This window comes from Coenobita brevimanus, chromosome 6 (assembly GCF_032717465.1).
Source record: "Coenobita brevimanus isolate Jiangsu-jjx chromosome 6, ASM3271746v2, whole genome shotgun sequence".
Lineage (NCBI taxonomy): Eukaryota > Metazoa > Arthropoda > Malacostraca > Decapoda > Coenobitidae > Coenobita > Coenobita brevimanus.
In genome coordinates, this window is record NC_136959.1 from 59092162 (window position 1) to 59112161 (window position 20000).

The 20000-nt window shown below is 39.2% G+C and overlaps 2 protein-coding genes across 2 annotated transcripts in view; one reads left to right on the top strand and one right to left on the bottom strand.

Annotated features, from left to right (window-relative positions):
• The window catches only part of LOC145401371 (galactoside alpha-(1,2)-fucosyltransferase 2-like), a 9228-nt gene extending 5799 nt beyond the window's left edge, over positions 1-3429 (top strand). The window contains exons 3-8 of the mRNA XM_080273702.1: positions 1-36; positions 1232-1390; positions 1797-1882; positions 2408-2506; positions 2669-2825; positions 3221-3429. The exon at positions 1-36 is cut by the window's left edge and continues 163 nt beyond it. Of these exons, the coding sequence (XP_080129828.1) occupies positions 1-36; positions 1232-1390; positions 1797-1882; positions 2408-2506; positions 2669-2825; positions 3221-3429 (746 nt within the window). The remainder of the gene's footprint in view (positions 37-1231; positions 1391-1796; positions 1883-2407; positions 2507-2668; positions 2826-3220) is intronic.
• A 4490-nt stretch (positions 3430-7919) lies between these two features.
• LOC145401380 (putative G-protein coupled receptor Mth-like 6) overlaps positions 7920-20000 on the bottom strand; it is a 23721-nt gene continuing 11640 nt past the window's right edge. Inside the window, exons 2-9 of the mRNA XM_080273714.1 lie at positions 16528-17393; positions 15963-16212; positions 15605-15683; positions 13578-13738; positions 12487-12628; positions 10635-10742; positions 9194-9275; positions 7920-8021 (exon numbers count right to left, since the gene is read on the bottom strand). Of these exons, the coding sequence (XP_080129840.1) occupies positions 7920-8021; positions 9194-9275; positions 10635-10742; positions 12487-12628; positions 13578-13738; positions 15605-15683; positions 15963-16212; positions 16528-17307 (1704 nt within the window). The 5' untranslated portion in view covers positions 17308-17393. The remainder of the gene's footprint in view (positions 8022-9193; positions 9276-10634; positions 10743-12486; positions 12629-13577; positions 13739-15604; positions 15684-15962; positions 16213-16527; positions 17394-20000) is intronic.

A 20000-nucleotide genomic window follows, 5' to 3' on the forward strand; every position in this document is an offset into this window, starting at 1 on the left:
TTCTAGACCCACACTACCTCACACTGCCCGTCCTGGGTGAGTGATGCCAGTGGGGAATGGTTCAGAACACTTTACGTTAGCCTGTGGTATATTTGATAAGCAGGATGTTCCGTGTACAGTACATTATAAACTTTTGAAACAGGATTAGTAAGCTGTGAATTAATTACCAAGTATTGCTACCATATGCACTGCACAGTTTGATCCCGGTTAATGATGATAGTTTAGGCATCGACCATTATAATATTGTGCAATATTCTTATACCCAGCTTTGGCGTGGTCTAGGATGTCCGATGTTGAGTTCAATAGCCCTCCTGTGTTAAAAACAAGTAAGGACAGCAACAGAACAGCCCAAAAGAGTGATATAAACTGGGGTCACTACCGTGTATTTCATGTGTTCATATCAGTGAAGTGACCACCCCAACAGTTCCCAAACATAACCATTTAAGCATTAATACCCACCATTGCCCAAGTGACAAGCTCTATATATCATATGTGGGAGTTGGGATGTTATTAATGGTGATATTAGTGAGTGTGGTTTCTTGACTTAAGGGTGGGATTTCGTGGAAGAGCATTGAATATTGTGTTGCAATTATCAGATTGAGTCAGAGAACTCCTCTAGAAACAACACCAACAAATAGAAGCCTGATGGTTCATAATGAGTTAAGTCATATCAAATAAATGTCACTCATAATGTTCAAATTGTGAGGATGGATGGAAATTTATTCATCACCATTGCCAGTACTCACAGAATATCACTCAAGGGCCTATAAGGGCTCAAATCCTAGGAATGTTTGGAGTTTATTCTTTCACATTACCACTTAGAGGTGAGTGATAGATCCTCTTACCTGAAATGTCTGGACTGAACAGCTTAGCCCTTCAATCCTATGATTCTGAAGGGACAACACATGGTTGGATGATGGATAGATATTGTCTCATTATGTCTACAGAGGATCCAAGTTAGGCTGATTTTGTTATATCCTCACACTTAACAGAATTTCATTATGCAGGTTTAAGAGCCCAGTTCAGATGGCATAGTAGGTTTCGTATTAGTGTTTTCATAATGATATATTTTGCATGCCTTATCATTTTCTTTACCAAAATATCACAGTAGTATCAACAAAGCTTGCATCAGTAACACACAAGAAGATAATAAAATGTAATGTGTACCAGAAACTAATCAGGAAAAAGCTTACAAAGCCAGGTGAATTATGGCCCTAATTCTTGCACCTAGGTCAAGAGGTCCTGATTGAGATGGAGGGCACAGAAATGTTAGAGTTGGTGAAGCCTGACTACATCAACAACGACATGGTCAGCCACCTCCTACCCACATTCATCAGAGCTATAGAGGAATACGAAAAGGATGGGTTGGAAAAAATCTACGTTCTGGAAGGCAAGTGTGATGCATGATTAGTGCTTGATGTCAACTTTCCATTACCACAAAGATTCTTTATTTCACATAGCTAATGTCAAAGGTTTTCATCCAGTTTTATGGAGTAGAAATCACATATCTGGGTATTATTTATATTACTTATTTACTTTTTAACTATATGGAATCAGAAATTTTTTTTCAGTTTTGAGCACATTCAACAAAGTAGTAGTGCATGTTAAGGTGAATGTTACAGGAAGTGCATGTGGGTTGAACTGGATGTTTGTAAACTGTGGGCTGAAAACATACCTGTGTATGTTGCATCTCCAAGTATGGTCCCCTTAATAACAGAGGCTTACTTGAATTGATGTTTATTCTAGATCTGGCAGTTTTGTATGTGTGAGAATTGATGTTATATTCTCATTGACAGGTTATCCAAATCGTATGAAGATGTTGGCAGGCCACCACCACACCATCCGAAACAACTTCAGAATTCGTTCAGAGCTCCTATCTAAAGTAGGTTTCCAAGGGTTATACCTACCATGCAGTACAAACAATATTCAGTAGTTTTACCCAGTTTTTCTTCTTTTATGTAGTTGGATTCCTCTTGACATAGATAATTTATATTCTTAATTGCTGTATATATTTTTCCAACCAGATATGTACAGTACCCAAGGAGGGATGCAATGAAAGCAACCTCCCCCCCCCCTCCTCGGGTACCACAAAGGCTTCCTCAGAATAAACTGTGGACTCAAAATGCCCGTTTGAGATCTACTCTCTTATTTTCAGCAATGGGTTTGGTGTGGTGGGAGGCATTTAAAAAAATATTGGAAGTATTTGGAGTACAGTATAAGCAAGATAAGAGGGAAGAAGCTTCACTTTTGCCCATCTCCCCCCCCCCCACCTTTTTAACAAAATTCAGGGCACATGCCTAGTCCATTTACAGTTGTATAATGGTGAATAGCTGCTGTTACATAATCCCTCACAGTACATCTTATGTCAGTAATACAGTTTATCAGATATTTTGTTGCTTTTTAACAGGCCAAAGCTTTCCTGAACAGTGTAAAAGCAAGGAAGGGTGATGATGTTACATTCGTTGGTCTCCACATCCGTCGTGGGGATTATATCAGATACATGCAGGTTAGTAAAGCATGACTGGCTGTGTGTGTGTGTGCGTGTGTGTGTGTGTTTTTGTTTCGTTTGTAAGATTTTCCACAGTTTGATGCTGCTGCTAATGAAAAGTAAAAGTACATATTGATTGTGAACTACAGCAGTGTATGTCTTTTTATCATGCAATTCCAGAACTTCTTCAACTGCAGTCTGCCAGGGCCATCATACTACCACGCTGCTCTGAGCCACTACCGCCACACCCTGACATCACCTGTGTTTGTGGTATGCTCAGATGACTTGCCTCATGCCCAAAAAATCCTTGGCAATATCACTGATGTAGTCTTCTCAGGTAAATTATTTTAGTTTATTTAGAGATTGAGTCCAGGATAAAAGTCAGTCTGTACTTTTTTTTCTTTTGCTTTTTCTTTCTTTTTTTTTTTTTTACCCTAACCTGGCCTAAAATTCCGATCTTTCCATCTTGAATACCAAGTCTTTGCTAGAGATTACCATAGAATATGATGCCAGTCATGAAGAAGTACCATAGAGAGTGTGTAGAGCCATAGAATTGTCTTATTCTGCCAGTGAGGTACAGGAAATAAGCTGCAAAAGGACAATAATCTGAGCTAAGTTAAGAAAAAAGGACTATAATACTGTATACTGGAACATATCCTATACATATAACAAAGTTCACCAGGATCATATACTGTATGCACAAAATAATGAGTTGCTGTTTTTCCACACCAGATCTCAATGAAGCTGAGGAGGACCTAGCTCTGTTGGCATTGTGCTCTCATTCCATCATGACTGTGGGGTCATATGGATTCTGGGCTTCGTATCTGGCAGGGGGGCAGGTGGTGTATCCCCTATTGAATCATTGCAGTCGCATTCCCTTTGTTCACCCCGAAACCCTGGGCACTCGAGGATACCACAACTGGATAGCACTTAAATATTAGGAATTATGAAAAGTAAATGAATGCAGGATGAATGTGCAGAGGTGCCTGCTTGAGGAACTTCTGGGAACATGTCAGGCATCCCACTGTAAGGAGGAGAACTGTGGTACTGGATACACCTGGCTAGGTAAGTGCAGTACAGACACACACATATATCCTCATTTCACATTAACCACTTGAAGCTGCCCACAATTTAGTTAGCATGTGTTATCTGCCTAGGAGCAGAAAATCAGGTAAGGAGACCATCTTGACCGTGCTGTAGTTAAAAGATGTCTTTTCACACCTCTATGCCAAAAATGTTAAAAAATGAGTCTTTATACAAGTTTTTATATGCAGAGATGCAGGAGCCAAATTTAGTTAGTAGCTCTGCCAATGTCCAGTATAGTTGAGTCCCTTGAGCAGCAAAATTGCTGCTCAGCTTCTTAGGTTAGCTAAGATTACAGACACACACATATATCCTCATTTCACATTAACCACTTGAAGCTGCCCACAATTTAGTTAGCATGTGTTATCTGCCTAGGAGCAGAAAATCAGGTAAGGAGACCATCTTGACCGTGCTGTAGTTGACAAAAGATGTCTTTTCACACCTCTATGCCAAAAATGTTAAAAATTGAGTCTTTATACAAGTTTTTATATGCAGAGATGCAGGAGCCAAATTTAGTTAGTAGCTCTGCCAATGTCCAGTATAGTTGAGTCCCTTGAGCAGCAGAATTGCTGCTCAGCTTCTTAGGTTAGCTAAGATTCCAAGCATGGTTATGGGAAGGATAGTTTTACATAGGGTCTACTTCAGAAGGATAGCACCAGATCCACATGCATGGCATCAGAGCCAAGAACACCCAGGCAATTTCTTCCTTCTATTTCCTGTAATCAGTGGATCATAGTTGCTGACCAAAACTTCAAAAGGCATAGTTTTGGTAAACATATAAAATCTTTAGTCTTCTAAGATAAAGAGGTTTTGGAGGTAGCTGACTATTCCTTTGGTGTTAGTCTCTGTTGCAGACGTAGAACCTATGGTTATTTAAGAATGGAGGCTTTACTACCAGTATGATTCCACTGATTAATTTTATTCATATACAGTAGGTACAGCACATAGAACCATACTCAGTTGTGAAAGTTATAGATGAGTTAAAGGGATCTTTCATTCTTTTTCAAGCATAATGGAATTGAAATGCCTCATCCTTGTAATTTAGGTAGTGCTTAGGTGTTCTTCCCACATACCACTCTGTTATTATGGAAACACTAACAGAAAAATCTCTTGGAATCCTTAAAAACTTCCTTATCAGGGCAGTAATAAAAATTGTACTTTGGAGACACCTATTTTATTAGTTGTTGAATTGTATTGTATTTCATGATATTTCAGTGGCATGGCTTGAGCTTCACTATCCAGGGGAGGGGGGGAGAAAAAAATCATCATTGTATAAGATTAAAATTTATTTATCACCTTTCTCATTAAAAACTACACATACAGTATAAATTCTTTCATATGAAGTACTTCATGTTTTGTCTCACTGACAAGGGGCCTACACATGATGGTACTGTGCACACTGGGTGGCACAGCTGCGACATCCAGCCGGGAGCCAAACATCCTCATATTTCCCTGCACATTACCATGGAAAGGACTCTGGTATGACTCTGATGAGGCATCCTCAACCACAGGGGGATGCCAGAATCCTACACAGTGTATAGTATGTACAATACTGTCCCGTGCCTGTAGGATGTCACCGCAAAAGCAGTTGCTTATGTGTGCTGGACAAATCTGCCTGGCCTGACAGACCAGGGCTAAGCAGCAACTGCTTATTTTGTAATTATCATTGCTCAGTTTATCCCAGTAACAGATCTGGAGACTTATTGTACAGGTCCTTGAAGCTGTTACATTTTTCTTACGGCTACCCTAAATTAACTGTGTAACAGCAATAATGCACAGCCACAAGTATTGCAAGCTTATAATATATAAAGTACTATGTATGAAGCCAAGTTGTTAAACAATTATAATACATATTAAGGGATTGTACATTAGTTGACTTAATACTACATTCTTATTTCAACAGCTTCATTAAAAAAATAAAGTAATATATTTTTTCACTGGGATACAGTTGACATTAATACAGGTACAGTACCTTAAAAAAATTTGATAATCAGCATGCTTTTGCTTTTTTTTTTTTCTAGGGCTAAAAAACCCATAATATCAAAGATGCAACAAGCTATATGGATATGGATGCAAGATGCCCTGAATTGGACCTACAAGTACAGTCCTGTATATGGGTATTACAGTAAGGTAAATGGCAGTATGTAATGTTCTGTTATTAAATATTTTATTACATGCATGTGTATATTTGTAGATTAATGTTTGTACTGTACAGCATTGAATATGTATTCTAAATTGTAAATTATCATAGTTGACATAGTTTAGTAAGCAGAGTACATAATATTGCCAAGGTTGAAGATACTGTTCATGTCCAAGTACAGTAATATAACAGATGTAATGGTACAGAATAATCATTCAGTACTGTATGGTAGATATAAAAAAATGCTGTTGCTATTATATTTCTGTCTTTGTTAAATAGAGTAGCACAATGAGTACATTACTGTATTTGTATATATATAGTAGTATTAGTAATACGATACATTTGTAGTATGGTAATAGTACCAGTATTTACTGTAGATTGGCTTTACTGTTAGTGTTATGCTTGTAAACAGGTTGGTACACTACTTTAAATTTTTTGGTGCAGAAGTACAAGACACATTCTTTGCTCTGAAATGTTGTGGTCTTTTTACTCTTTCACTCCAAATTTGACAATTTGGAAGGAGCATAGCTATGACTTAAATAAGATGGGGTAGTCATGGGTGTCCAAGACTAATTATGAAAGGCCCAGTGAGATATTTTGAGGAGCCTGACATTGATATCCATGAGAAGATTTGGGGATGATAATATCCACCCCACTCAACTGGACCATGGCTGCCATTTCTCATCCCATGACTAGAGAGAGCACAGATTGGAGAGAGAGGAAATGAATACTTCTTTTTCTTGTCATATATAAACTTTAACCATGTATTTATCTCCTTCAGGAAGAGAGTAAATGAAGGACATTTTACTTGTATTTTCCTCCCTCTCTTGACATATGGTCAATGAAAAAGAGAAATGAGAATCCTTTCTGTGCTTTATTCTTTTCATACTTTTCTTTGTAATGCCAGGTGCCTTCATGTATAGAATATTCTATGGTTAAAGGATTGGACTGTTATTAAAGGTAATTGCAGCTGTACAGTGCTGCATCAGTATAAAATAATACTGTAACAGTAACATACGTAAGTTAGTGCAGACATACATTAGTGAGGTCATAGCAGTGAAAAGGTTAAGTACATACTGTACGGTTGTGCCGCACTGGAAGCAAACCTGCTTCATATGATCTGTCTTAATAAGAAGTCTAACTCAAATCTCTAATTTTTAAGGTCATGTACGTACTATTACTAATTTATATACTGTACTTGGAACAAAACTGTAATATACTCCAGGATACAGTACTGTATATTGTTAGTAGTCAGTAAGCAGGGTAGATTACTGTTCTGTTTATAAACAGTAGCTTCATTAAAATGTGCTTGAAAATAATCAAGTAGCATTGCTACTATGCCTTACTGTTTAGTGATTCTCTTCCTTGCTGCAGAATCAAATGTAGATATTGAACCAATAGCATTACAATACCCTCATGTCTTAGTTGCATAGGCCTTATAAAAGACACAGATTTGCAGTAGTGGAGTTAACCATTGTATAATTTTTCTTTTTCCTCACTTGGAAAATGCTCACTGTTATGCTCACTGTTTGTGGAGTAGTGTATTCAGATCTTGTGGGGTGAATTACTGATGCTATCAGTTGTATCATTTCCTGTGTCAAATAATATAGAGTATTAAGAAACTCTAAATATACAGACAGACCTATGTGAGGTAATTTTTAGTAAGATGTTAAAGTTGTATTTAATGGGAGTTGAAACAATTTACAAGGAAAAGGTAATGTCTATTGTATTTTCTCTCATGTTTGTCATTTGTTATGTGAGTATTTAATGCACAAGGATCCCTGTAACATGGTCTATTTATTGTATGTCCTAACTGAGATATATGTAAGATGTAATATTTGCAAGATGCATAAATTCTGTGTAGATGGAAATGAAAGAGCCACAAAAAGTAAGATCTTGTGGCCTACAGTTCCAAGTTATCTTCCCACAGAATTGTTCTTTGATTTATGCAATTTTAACTTGCATTTCTTCCAGCATCTAAAACCAGTGCTGACAGTGATCCAACACCTGTCACTGGAAAAGTGTTTATAGACATTTGTGATATTTCCAGTGCCAGGAAAACTTAGGGCTATAGAAAACAGAAGTAGATAATTTTCCTACATTCTGCCATCCATCATAGTACTGTATTAACTATAATACAGTTAATCACTTTAATCTGTTCCCTCCTCTTTTGATTTCTTAATGTACCACCCTGTAAAAATATTGCATTTAAGTATTGTTCACCAGCTCTGACACTTCATGGGGATTGCTGGTTACTACCTCATTTCCCGTGGACACTGGTACCATCATAGGCAGGCCACAGTGGAAAACCTGTAATAATCCCAGGAAACCAATTTTAGTTTTGAATGAGTAGTAAATACATTATTCAAGAGATGTTTAGATATCAAATAATGAGGGGTGAAGAAAGTTGTTTTGTCATTGTTGAGTAACCTCGGTCTGTCTGACCGTAAAGACCCGTCAACTGCAGGCAGGCAACTGCCTGAGCTGATGTTCCTCTTCCACAGACAACGCCATGTGTGGTCAAGAGTGTAGAGGATTGGTTCCCAGATGGGTGCTGCATTTGTGTCTCCCCATCAAGTTAACAGTGACACCATAGTAGCCTCCATGTCACCCCATTATTTGTTTATATGGTTACCATCTAATGTTGGTAATGGTTTCCTAGGTTACAGGAAGCCATCAGCCTTGTCACTTAGTTTAGAGCCACCTGAAGTAGAAAGAAGAAGAATAATAAGTGACAGGAAGGATGGAAGAAATAGGAAAAGAGGTGGGCAGACACAGAGTATGAAAGATAAAGGTGAAGGAAGAGGTAGGCAGCACTACATCAAGTGAGTGGATAATGGTCACCACCACCAACCGCCTGGGGGTGAGGGATGTACTGTAATCTGGTTCAGTGAGAAAAAATTGTGCATAAAAAAAAGATAACATGAGGTGGCTGGTTTACCACGCTATCACTCATTCTCCACCACAAATCCATATCAGTTTACCACTTACTCCAACTCTCATTGTCCATCATTCAGTCATATAACAGTGCCACTTCATCTTCACCACTCATTCTCCACCAGTTAATCACATCACTGCACAACTCACTTTGCTGTTCAGCCATATCACTGCACCATGCAGTCACATCAATGCACACTTCACATTGCTATTCAGCCATATAAATGCACCATGGACCACTCATCTTGTATCTTATGCCTTCACAAGTTAGCCACAAATATTAGATTGCCGTCACTACAGTACTTTAATTGTTATCATATCAGCATTCATCTTAGCTACACCTACTGCCTTTTCATTGTTTTAACTTTTACATGTCATTCATCACATATCAGTTCCACTAGTAGTACTTAGCACACTACAATTTTCTTTAAGCTGAATTAGCTCTATATAACTTATTGTAGCCCAAATGAGCAGACTGAGCTGAAACCATTTTGTGTGCAAACTAAAACCTTTATCAGTCCCCTACCTCATTTTAGTCATCTTACCTTGAGATCCCTTCTGAGGCAGACTGCCACCAGGAAAACATAGACACCTTGGAGGCCATTGACAATATCAAAGATGATGTGCCTAAATGGGAAAAAAAAAGAAAAAAAGTGAAGAATAGAAGTTACAATTTTGTAGGGAAAGTCTGAACTGAGATGACTTTTCAGCCATAGAGTACATCTAATCTGCAGCCAAAATAATACAGTAACTAGCAGTTATTTTTTAAGTTGGCAACTCCTAAGAAGTGTTAAAAATCTTGAAACAAAGACCTCTACAGCACTGGCCTTGGGGATGGACCCTGGGGAACAGAGGTCTGAGAAGTGTGGCAGAAAAGATTTTATGGGTGGGAGAGAGGAAGCAGCATGCCCAGACCCTGTTTTTGTACTCAAGCCCTCTGGGTAGTCAGTAGTTTGAAATGGATGATGGTGAAGGAAAGTCAGTGATCTGCGGCTTTACCAGGGCAGGCAGAAATAAGCTGGATGCAGCTGCTTCCCCTTTCCCTCATCCTGTTGGGGGTACAGAAGAATGGAGAGACTACAAGCTACATTGCTTGATCTCAGAAAAGCATAGATTCCACAGGAGAACAGACAAGGAAAATGATGGAGTAAATGTTCAGATCAGCCACAGTAACACCTGAGAGTTGGTGCATGGTTGACACTGGCATCAACTTGCTTCCGTTGGGGTCAAATATGGTTCAAGCACTGGCTACCAGGTGCAGCCATCTAAATATATCAGGAAAACTTAAGGGCAGCTTTATATAAGTCATTGTGGAGTTTTTAGCACCTCTTTCCTTGACTTTAAATCCTGTGTTAAGATAAACCCCTGTTAGTCACCGTGATTGCTGTGGTGGTTAATGACAGCATTGTTGCATTTCTTAAGGTGCTTCCAAAATTTTAATTATTTAAAAAAAGAAAAAACTCATACAATTTTCACAATATTAAAATCTTTAATCAGTCCATTAGGAAAATGTATTTAAAAAAATATTATATTTATAAGGATGTGTGAAACCTTAGAATAGTCTAAAATTTGTATTTGCAGTTATAATACAAGTCAAATCTTGTTAATTCAGTTATTTTGCTTGGACTCTTAAGGTGAGATGTCTTAAATTACTCAGATTTTATAACATTACTCATTGTAAAACCAACAGTATTCTCCTTATTCACTGTAAGTTATCAGAGAAAGTATAACTTGAGCTATAAATTTTTCCCTCAAGTTTCACAATACATTATTAGGGTTGAGAGAGGCAGACTGAAAAAGACCTGGGACAAGGTTAGTCGAAGGATAAGGGACTGAATAGAGAGGCTCCTAGATATCGAGCAGCATGGAAGCCACCATGAGATGACCAAGGCCACCTCATGCAGGCATGTTGAAGCTTTTATAATTTAAATGATTATTACAAATTTTTTTATTTGCTAACCAAAATTCAGAAGTTATAGTACTCACAGAACATCACAGTGCGTGGTGAGTCCCACATCGGTGGTTGCCAAAAAGATCACATCTGTCACCCACAGAATGCCAGTAAAGATAAACAGCTTGAAGTACACCCAGGCACTAAAGAAAATGGGAGACATACATTAGCAGTTTCAGAACATCACTGTGCACTGTGCTGAAGACATTATAATACAGGAAGTTCAAGTTGCTGGTATATATAACCGGTTTTGGACATTCGTTTTTTACCATGAAGCCCACTAAAATATACAGATAATTACTGACCAGTAAAGTGATGTTACAGAAAGTCAAGAAGCTGAGGATCAAAGAAATGGCAGATGAATACAGGACCAAAGTTGGGGAGGAGTTGGAATCAATGAAATGGAATGAAATGGATCTGGATGATAAGGTGTTTATGGCATTTATAGATCTGGAAAAAGCATATAACAAAGTAGACAGAGAAGGATTGTGGAAGGTTTTGCGCATGTATGGTGTAGATGATAAGGCGCTGGGTGCCATCAGGAGTTTTTATGATAGTTGTGAGGCATGATTATGTAAGGGTAAATGGGCATCTGTGTGAATGGTTCAAGATCAGTGTGGGCATGTGACAAGGTTGTGTGATGTCCCCATGGTTGTTCACTATATACATGGATGGTGTGATGAGAGAAGTAAAAAGTACAGGTAATGGAGAGAGGGATGGCACTGCTAATGAATGGTAATGGATGGAATATCTCAAATTTGTTGTATGCTGATGATGCAGTGCTACTGGCAGTAACCAAACGAGAACTTGGCAGACTAGTGTAGAGTTTTGCTGGTGTCTGTGAGCATCATGCCTTGAGAGTAAATGTAGAAAAAAGTAAAATGATGGTAGTCAAGAGAGAGGTGACTCCCAGTGTGCTGTTACAGTGATTGGAGAGAGATTGGAATTGGTGAGAGAGTTCAAATGCCTGGGTACAGTGATAGAAAAGAGAGGAAAATGTGCAAAAGAATTGGAAAGTAGAGTGACACAAGGAAGAAAAGTAGAAGGTGCAATGAAGGCTTTGATAAGAAACAGAGGCTTGAGTGTTGCAGCTGCATGAGGCTTATATGAAGGAGTTTTAGTACCAACACTAACATAGGGATGTGAGACTATGGTGTGGCATGAAAATGAAATGTCAAGAGTGAGAGCAGTGGAGTTGGGACCGCTGAGGAATGTATGTGCAGTAGTGAGAGTGGATAGGATACAAAATAATGTGATTCGTGAAAGATGTGGAATGAGAAAGTCTGTGGACACCAGAATAGAAGAGAGTGCACTGAGATGGTATGGTCATGTGGATTGAATGGATAACAATAGAGTGGTGAAAAAGCTATACCTGAGTGAATTTAAAGGAGGGAGGAGGTGAGGTAGGCCAAGGAGAAGGTGGAGGGATATGGTGGATGAGTGTGTGAGGAAGAGAGGTATGGAAGTCTGCGAACCTAGGGAACTGACAAGAGATCGAGCTGACTGGATGAATGTTTTGAGAAGTGCATGATCAAGGATTTGGCACCCCTTTTTAACATGACAGCATTCGCATTGACTCTATTGGATACATTTGTGTGAAGCTACAGAATGTGATGAAAGTTTTTTGGTGTATCAGATAGAGCCAGGATTCCAGGGACTTGAATGATGAGTGAATGGAAGTGTGGCCCATTGGATTTGGTAAACTTAGGGTGTCTGGACATTGCTACTCTTCACCCTGCCTTAGGGTGGGAAAGGAGGTCTGGATGATGATAGTGATGATGACTAGTTTAAAAACTGTTTTTCCAGCTTCCTCCAGTTAAATGTACCATTATCTTCTATGTTGCCCATTAGAAGTTATACAGCATTTAAGTTTTTAAATTTTCTTACCTGATGTTGTGGTTTAAGCTTCCAGTATTAGGGCTGTACTGTGTCTGCTTAAGGAACTTGATAGAAGCAATGAAGAATCCAATATTGACAATCAAGATGCACAGGATGATACCATACATGTAGACCCACTTTGCCGTACTATCTGCCGGGTAGTAATCGTGGCTTCATCATCACTATACCATTTTTACCCTAACATGGCCTAAAATTGCTATCTCTTCGTCTTGAATGCAGAGTTGCAACAATACGTTAACACTTGAACATTATTAGTGCTAGTCATGAGAAATGCCATGGAAAGGATGTAGAGGCATAGTACTGTATTGTCTTACAGTGCTATTAAACTACATAAAATAAGCTGCACAGAAGCAAAAGTATAGGCCAGTTTAAGGTGAAAGGACTATAGTATGGAACTCCCAGCCCATCACCAGTAGTTAACATGCAAAATATTCATGATTAACAGATACAGTACAGTGCAATCCATTGACTTTTCAGAGAAGAGATAAACCCCACTCACTGATCTATCAATCTCTACCCTCAGGCATTGCTTATGTCGGCAGAAATTTCTTGTGTATATTTAACATAGTTTTAGTTGCAGGTGCTCATAAACTTCCCTATTAGATAGTGCTTTGATGAATTCCCTTGATGATTTATGTCCACCGTCATGATGGGCTACATCATGATCATTATCATCATCATCATCATCATCATGAATCTCATTTTGCCCCATATAAACCTGAGCATATTGGCCCAGAGTCAGGCTACTCAGTCCTGACATTTAAAACAATGGTGACCACCCTCACTTTCACTTGAGGGGCATTACACGAGCAGTAAGCCCTAACCACCCCTCACTTGGGACACACATGGGCTGCACCTGGTTGGAGTGATAATAGGCCACATAAGCAGAAAAATTATCAGAATTGGTTATTTTGAGTTGAAGTTAAAAAAATAATACACACGTTACAGTATTATCATTTAGGCCTATTGCTGCAGTGTGCTTCGTGGTGACAGAAAGAAATCGGTAAAAATAAAATTAAAAAGGTGTCATGTTGTAAAGGGTAAGAGTAATTATAAGGTGTATCTTCACACACTCATACCAGCAATCCAACAGTTGATGAACATGTCTGGACGGATAACATGAGCCTCTGTGAGATCCAACACAAAGCCGACCAGCGTCACAACCAATGGACAGCCCCATGCATATGCAGAATACATCAGGAACAGCCTTGGACTATTCTGTTTCTCCATTGTCCCTGACCTAGACACATCGCAGTACAGAAAAGATAAAGAGGTAAGAGAATATGCACAAGTACAGGTACAGTATATACACTAACCCTTTGTTGTATGTCACCTTTCCTAATGGTCATTCTGCTGTTATGTTCCATTGGAGCATATAATCTAATTTAGCAGTGTCACTGAGTGTACAATGCCACTTGTATTTAAAAAAAAAAAAGTAATATTTTGGAACATATCACCAACTTATAAAAATGGACTTATGTGTACAGTAGAGGACATTATGTAAGTATAAAATGTAGAGTATGTGTCTTTAGCCAGGTGCCTTCATCCTAAATGGGGTGGTCATCATGTATTATACATTTCCATGTTGCCTTGTTTCCTCCCATAAGCAACCCCTTCTCCTTTCTCCATCTCACACCACTCTTACTCATGTACAGCACCTCACTCGCATAATCTGCTTATCATAAATCTGGAATCAATCTATCATGTGTATGAATGCATGTGGATAATGTAAGGAAGGAGCTGCACTACCGATGAATAATGAGAAGCAGAGAGGCTTGAAATATTATAAATGTGTCAGGTCAAGGTGTATGTGTGTTTGTTTCCAATTTGAAAAGAGAAAAGTTGCAGTGACTAGTGTGTATGCACCCTGCAATGACAGAGGTGAGGAGAAAAGGACAGGTTCTGTGACCAGCTGGATGGAGCAGTAGGAGAGATGCTCAGTAGTTACAGAGTATTCATGACAGGTAATATGAACAGGAGAGTTGGTATTGGTCCTGTGAATGAAGTAATGGGTCCTTATGGAGAATTAGGAGAAAATGATAGTGGAAGCCAACTGAAGGACACATGTCAGGAAAGGAGGTTATGGATTTAGTAATTCACATTGTAAGCACACAAGTATGTTTTGTACAGAGAGACTGGAGAGAATGCCAAGAGGAGCCTTATTGATGATGTGCATGTAGAGAGAAAGAGGCTTGGGAGAATTATTGATAAAAAGGCAGTGAGAGGACAATATGGAGGTTTATCTGATCATATGATTGTGGTATGCAATGGTAAATTGAGAGGAGCAAGGTGGATATATAGAGAGAGGAGCAGTCAGAGCAAAAATCTGAAAGTGGAGAAGTTGAGAAACAAAGAAGTGACATATGAATATCTGGTTAAGGCAGTGTTAACAAACTGAGAGCAATTGGATCTAGAGTGTGGAATGCATTTAGGAAGTGTTTGGTTAGGAATGCTGAAGATGTGTGTGGAGTTGCAAGGTTAGCAACTAAAGTACTGTAGTAAGAAAGGTACAGTTTGGTAGGATAAAGAGTTTTAGAGGACAGTTGGGGAAAGAGAAAGAAGTAGCTAGAATGGATGCAAGGAAAGGGTTTATATGAAAGAAGAAATACTGCACCGTCAGAGTAAAATGCATCATAAAAGATTAGTGAAGAGAAAAAAGGGGAAGTAAATGACAATCTTGGATGAACAGTGAATGTTAATTACAGTATTCTGAAAGTAGGAAACTGTTCTAATACACAAAAACATGGAAATGAAGGTAAAAAGATGCTTGAAAATCAGATAAACATTATAAGATTTTAAGACCCCAACAGAAATAATATCATACACAGCGATGTGTCCAGACATATGAAATAAAAATGTAGACAGTCATGGTGTATGACCTCAGGGATAAGGGATTGAATGGAGTGGCTGCTAGAGATCAAGCAGCATAGAAAGCAGCCATAAGGTGACCAGGAGTGAAGCATACAAGCATGATGGATTCATTGTAAATGAAACAAAACAAAAGTAAAAGTAGTGATGTCAGCAGATAATATTAACACATGTGACTAACCTCAGACATGAATTTTTAAACATAGTTCACACTGTTGTTTAAAAATTCTCTGCTCACCTGGCAACTGAGAGGACATGATAGCTCATGACGTTAAGCCAGAAGAACATTGCTAATACACTGAAGTGAGTTATTCTCCCTGAAATAGAAGCAGAAATTTTAGGATTTATGGTACACACCTCATATCAAAGCTGGACTAAAGTAAAAGATATTTTTACAGTATTTTTCCCCCCCCCAAAAAAAAAAGATGAACAGTGGAAGGAAAAGTACATTAAATTTAGAAAGAAAAAATCCATTCAACAGACTACTGGTGTCCTCCGTTTATAAAAAAATCTGTAACAGTTGGACGTTAACTGCTGTAGACTGAAGTTTGTGGGGAAGCTTTTACACTATACAATAAAAAAATTATGAAACTAACCTGTGACTGCACACTCTGCATATGATATGGTAGTGCGCAAATTGAGGGCCATGAGGGTGATGAAGGCAACAAACATGGCACTGATGAAGGAAATAAGGCAGCGTCCAGTGGTGCATGTCCTCAACTGCCACACTGAGATGTACACAACCCAGGTGAATAACAGGCATACACATGATACACTCATGAGGATTGGTATTAGTATCTTGTATTTCCAAGGGCAGGGCAGCTGCAGGCCATTTCTAAGGCATCCCTGTGGATGGGAAGGAAGTTAAATATGTTGAGTATATCAGTTTCTCTGATAACTAGAATCAAAACAGCTTATGCTGCTCAGTAACAGAAATGATTATCTTCCCCAAGTTGGTGACTTCATCATGAAAAGCCTAACCATATTCTAAGATGTATTAATTAAGATATTGTAGAACTCTGCTTGTTTCACCAGTTGTAAGTGGAGTTTTGACAAAACAGGGATGCTAATTGTTTAATTTCAGTACATAGTCTGTTCCAGTGAAGTGATTATAAAATTGTAAGCATCACAATTTTGGTACCATACTATTATGTCACATACCAGTGCAATTTCCTGTGTTGAGTTGGTAACTTCATGATTCCTGAAGTCAATGCAGTAATCCTGGACAGGCACTGTATGACCTGATAAAAGGACATCCCCAGTAGGAAGGAGCTGGTGATCATCATAAACTAGCAAGTGTTCACAATAAGGGAAACCATGAATCACCTTTAAGTCTGAGGGAGGAGAAGTAGTTTTATTGTTGCTTAAAAAAACTGGATGCCACTCTTTCCCTGCAGGTATTGATTCACAAAAATTATCTACCAAAAATTTTCCTGTTGCACAACATTTTCTGACACATGTGGAGTCAGCACATGCTAATTTCATGTGGTATTCAAGATCTGGCATGCAAAATTTGGCTACATAATTTGGCATAGCATTGTGGTCATTACTGATTTCTCTAGCCATGCAAAACTGCTGTGGTTCAGTGATTTCTCCATTTTGATATGAAATAAGACGAATTGAATCTTCCTCCAAAAGTAAAAGTGTCCTTCCACTGTTGCTGTTTCCAAGCACCACTTTTTCCCCAACTTTGCAAGAAATTTTTGTGGCATCAGTATTTTCAACATGATGAATCACAACAGCAGATTCGCCAGCCACAGCCAGTGGATGGAATGGTTTATTAGGATCTGCAGTGCAGTTGTGTTCTGAGTCAAAGTTGAATCCTTCCTGACAACACCGGGGAATGGTTACAGGTTTCTTATAAGCTTCATGCTGCTGTGCCACCACCACCCCAGTCAGTGCCACCACCACCAGAACTGCGACTGTATTCATCCAAATCATTCTTCTCACTGAGTATCTGTTGTTTTTGGCGTCTTCTTTTTATCCTCACTCAAGAAAACTTGACCATCCTGAAAACCATGACAGCCCTGGAATAGTTATCAGAGTGTCAGTATGAACTTTTTTTTTTTTTAAACAACATTCAATCCCATTTTGCCCCACATCAACAGTAGCATAAGTGCTCAGGGCTAGGCTAGTCAGTTCCAGCATTTAAGGCAACAGTGACTGTCTTCACTTTCCCTTGAGTGCTGTTATGCCAGCAAGAAACCCCAACCACCCCTCAGATGGAACTCACACAGGGTTCATCCAGCTGAAGCACCTTAACTCACAAAAGTACCAGATTCATATGGTTATATGGTTACTACCTAGTATAGTAAATAGTTTCCTGGATACATAGTAAAATACAACACTGCATTTTAGTTTGAAAACTCGTTCTTAAGCTAAATAACATAACTTTTTGTGCAACCAAAGTAAAACCAAGCCATCATATTATGAGTTAAATTTGAAAACCTGAAAATTTTTTCAGTATTAGTTCAGAAAATGCTGTTGCCATTTTTTTTTTTTTTTTTTTTTTTTTTTAAATACATGTCTGACTCTGGGCAAAGGCTTCAGGGCATATTTCTAGGGGGCATTGACCTGTCCCAAGGTCCAGTAGTCCTCCTACACCTTCACATGTCACCACTTTGGTGCTAACACCCACCATCTGTATTGAATACATGCTAGGGCTGTCCCATATAGGACTGGTGTATTGGTATTAGCTGGGGTATTTTTATGACATGTCGGTGGGTCATCTGGTAGATCAGGGAAGTCTGCTTTTTAGGAAATTCAAATCCTTAAACTGTTTCCTGCCCCAGCCAGGATTCGATCCTGGGTCCATTAGAACTGCAGGCTGCCTCTCTGCTGATTCAGCTACCACCTCCCCCAATGGACATGTAGGATTGGTAATGAATATTTATGTTAGAAATCATAAAGATTTTTTTTATGCCCTTTCCTAGCTATCTGAGTGTAAAATGGAGAAAGAGTAATAAATTGTTTTGGAAGGAGGTAAAGAACGTAAGACAGTGTGAAAGGGGAAATGGTAGGGGAGTGAAAGATGAGAATAATAGATTGTTGGTGGAGAAAAAAGAGAAATTGAGGAGATGGAAGGAGCACTTTGAGGATTTGTTGAATGTAGAGAGTGAAAGCAGTGTGAGTATAAGTGGTTGGGGAATGGCTGGGAAAAGAAGAGATGAGAGGAGGGAGGAAGAGATCAATAGGGTGGAAGTAGTGGAAGCAGTGCAGAAGATCAAGATGGGAAAGGCCCCAGGAATTGATGGAGTGTGTGATGAAATGCTGAAGTATGGGGGTGAGATTGTTGTGGAGTGGATATGGAAGTTGTGTAGATTGGCTTGGGAAGAGGGAAGGGTTCCAGAGGACTGGAAATCAGGTATAATTGTTCCTTTATACAAAGGAAAAGGGGAGAGAGAAGTATATGGTAATCATAGGGGTATTTGCTTTCTTAGTGTGCCTGGAAAAATACAGTATATGGTAGAATACTCACTGATAGGGTTAGGCATATAACAGAGGAGCTAGTTGGAAAAGAACAAGAAGGATTTAGGCAGGGAAAGAGGTGTGTAGATCAGATATTTGTTCGAAGATGTTTAGTGGAAAAGTATCTAGAGAAGGGAAAGAAAGTGTATGTTGCCTTCATGGACTTGGAGAAAGCATATGATAGACAAGGTTTGTGGAAGGTATTAGGAATATATGGAGAGGAGGGGAAATTGCTGAGTGCTGTGAAGAGTATGTACGAAGGAGCTAGGGCTACGGTGCGAGTGGGTGGTGAGCTGAGTGAATTCTTTGATCTAAATGTGGGACTGAAACAGGGATGTGTGATGTCTCCATGGCTGTTTAATATATACATGGATGGTGTTATAAACGAGGTGCAAGGTAGGGTAGTGGATGTGGGGGTGGCTCTAATGAATGGGGATGAGATGTGGAAGATTCCGGTGTTGCTGTTTGCTGATGATACAGTATTGTTGAGTGACGATGAATGGGAGTTGCAAGGTTTGGTGAATGAATTTGGGACAGTGTGTAAGAAGCGGAATCTGCAAGTTAATGTAAACAAAAGTAAAGTTATGGTGTTTGAGAGGAATGAACTCACAGAATGCACAGTGAGGTGAGGAGGGTATGGAGAATGTGAGTGCTTTCAAGTACTTGGGTAGTGTGATGAGTAAGGATGGAAGTTTTGGGGATGAAGTGCTTGAAAGGGTACAGCAGGGAAGGAAGGTTGTTTGTTCACTGAAAGCTTTAATGAGAAATAGGGAGGTGAGTATGGAAGTTAAGAAGTCACTGCATGATAGTATTGTGATCCCTACCCTGACGTATTGGAAGCAAGGCGTGGACCTTGCTAGAGGGGAACAAATCAAGAGTGAGAGCAGTGGAAATGAGTTACTTGAGAGGAGCATGTGGAGTGACGTGGAGGGACAGGTTGACAAACGAAGTGATGGACGGTTGTGGGGTGGATGTGGATGTGGTTGAGAAAATTAGGAGAAATACACTGAGGTGGTTTGGACATGAGGAGAGAATGGAGAATGAAAGACTGACTAAGAGGGTGTATGTAGGTGAAGTGGAGGGAGGGAGGGGGAGGAGAAGACCGAGGATGAGGTGGAGGGATGGAGTTGCAAGGTATATGAGGGAGGGTGGAGTGAGTTGGGGGG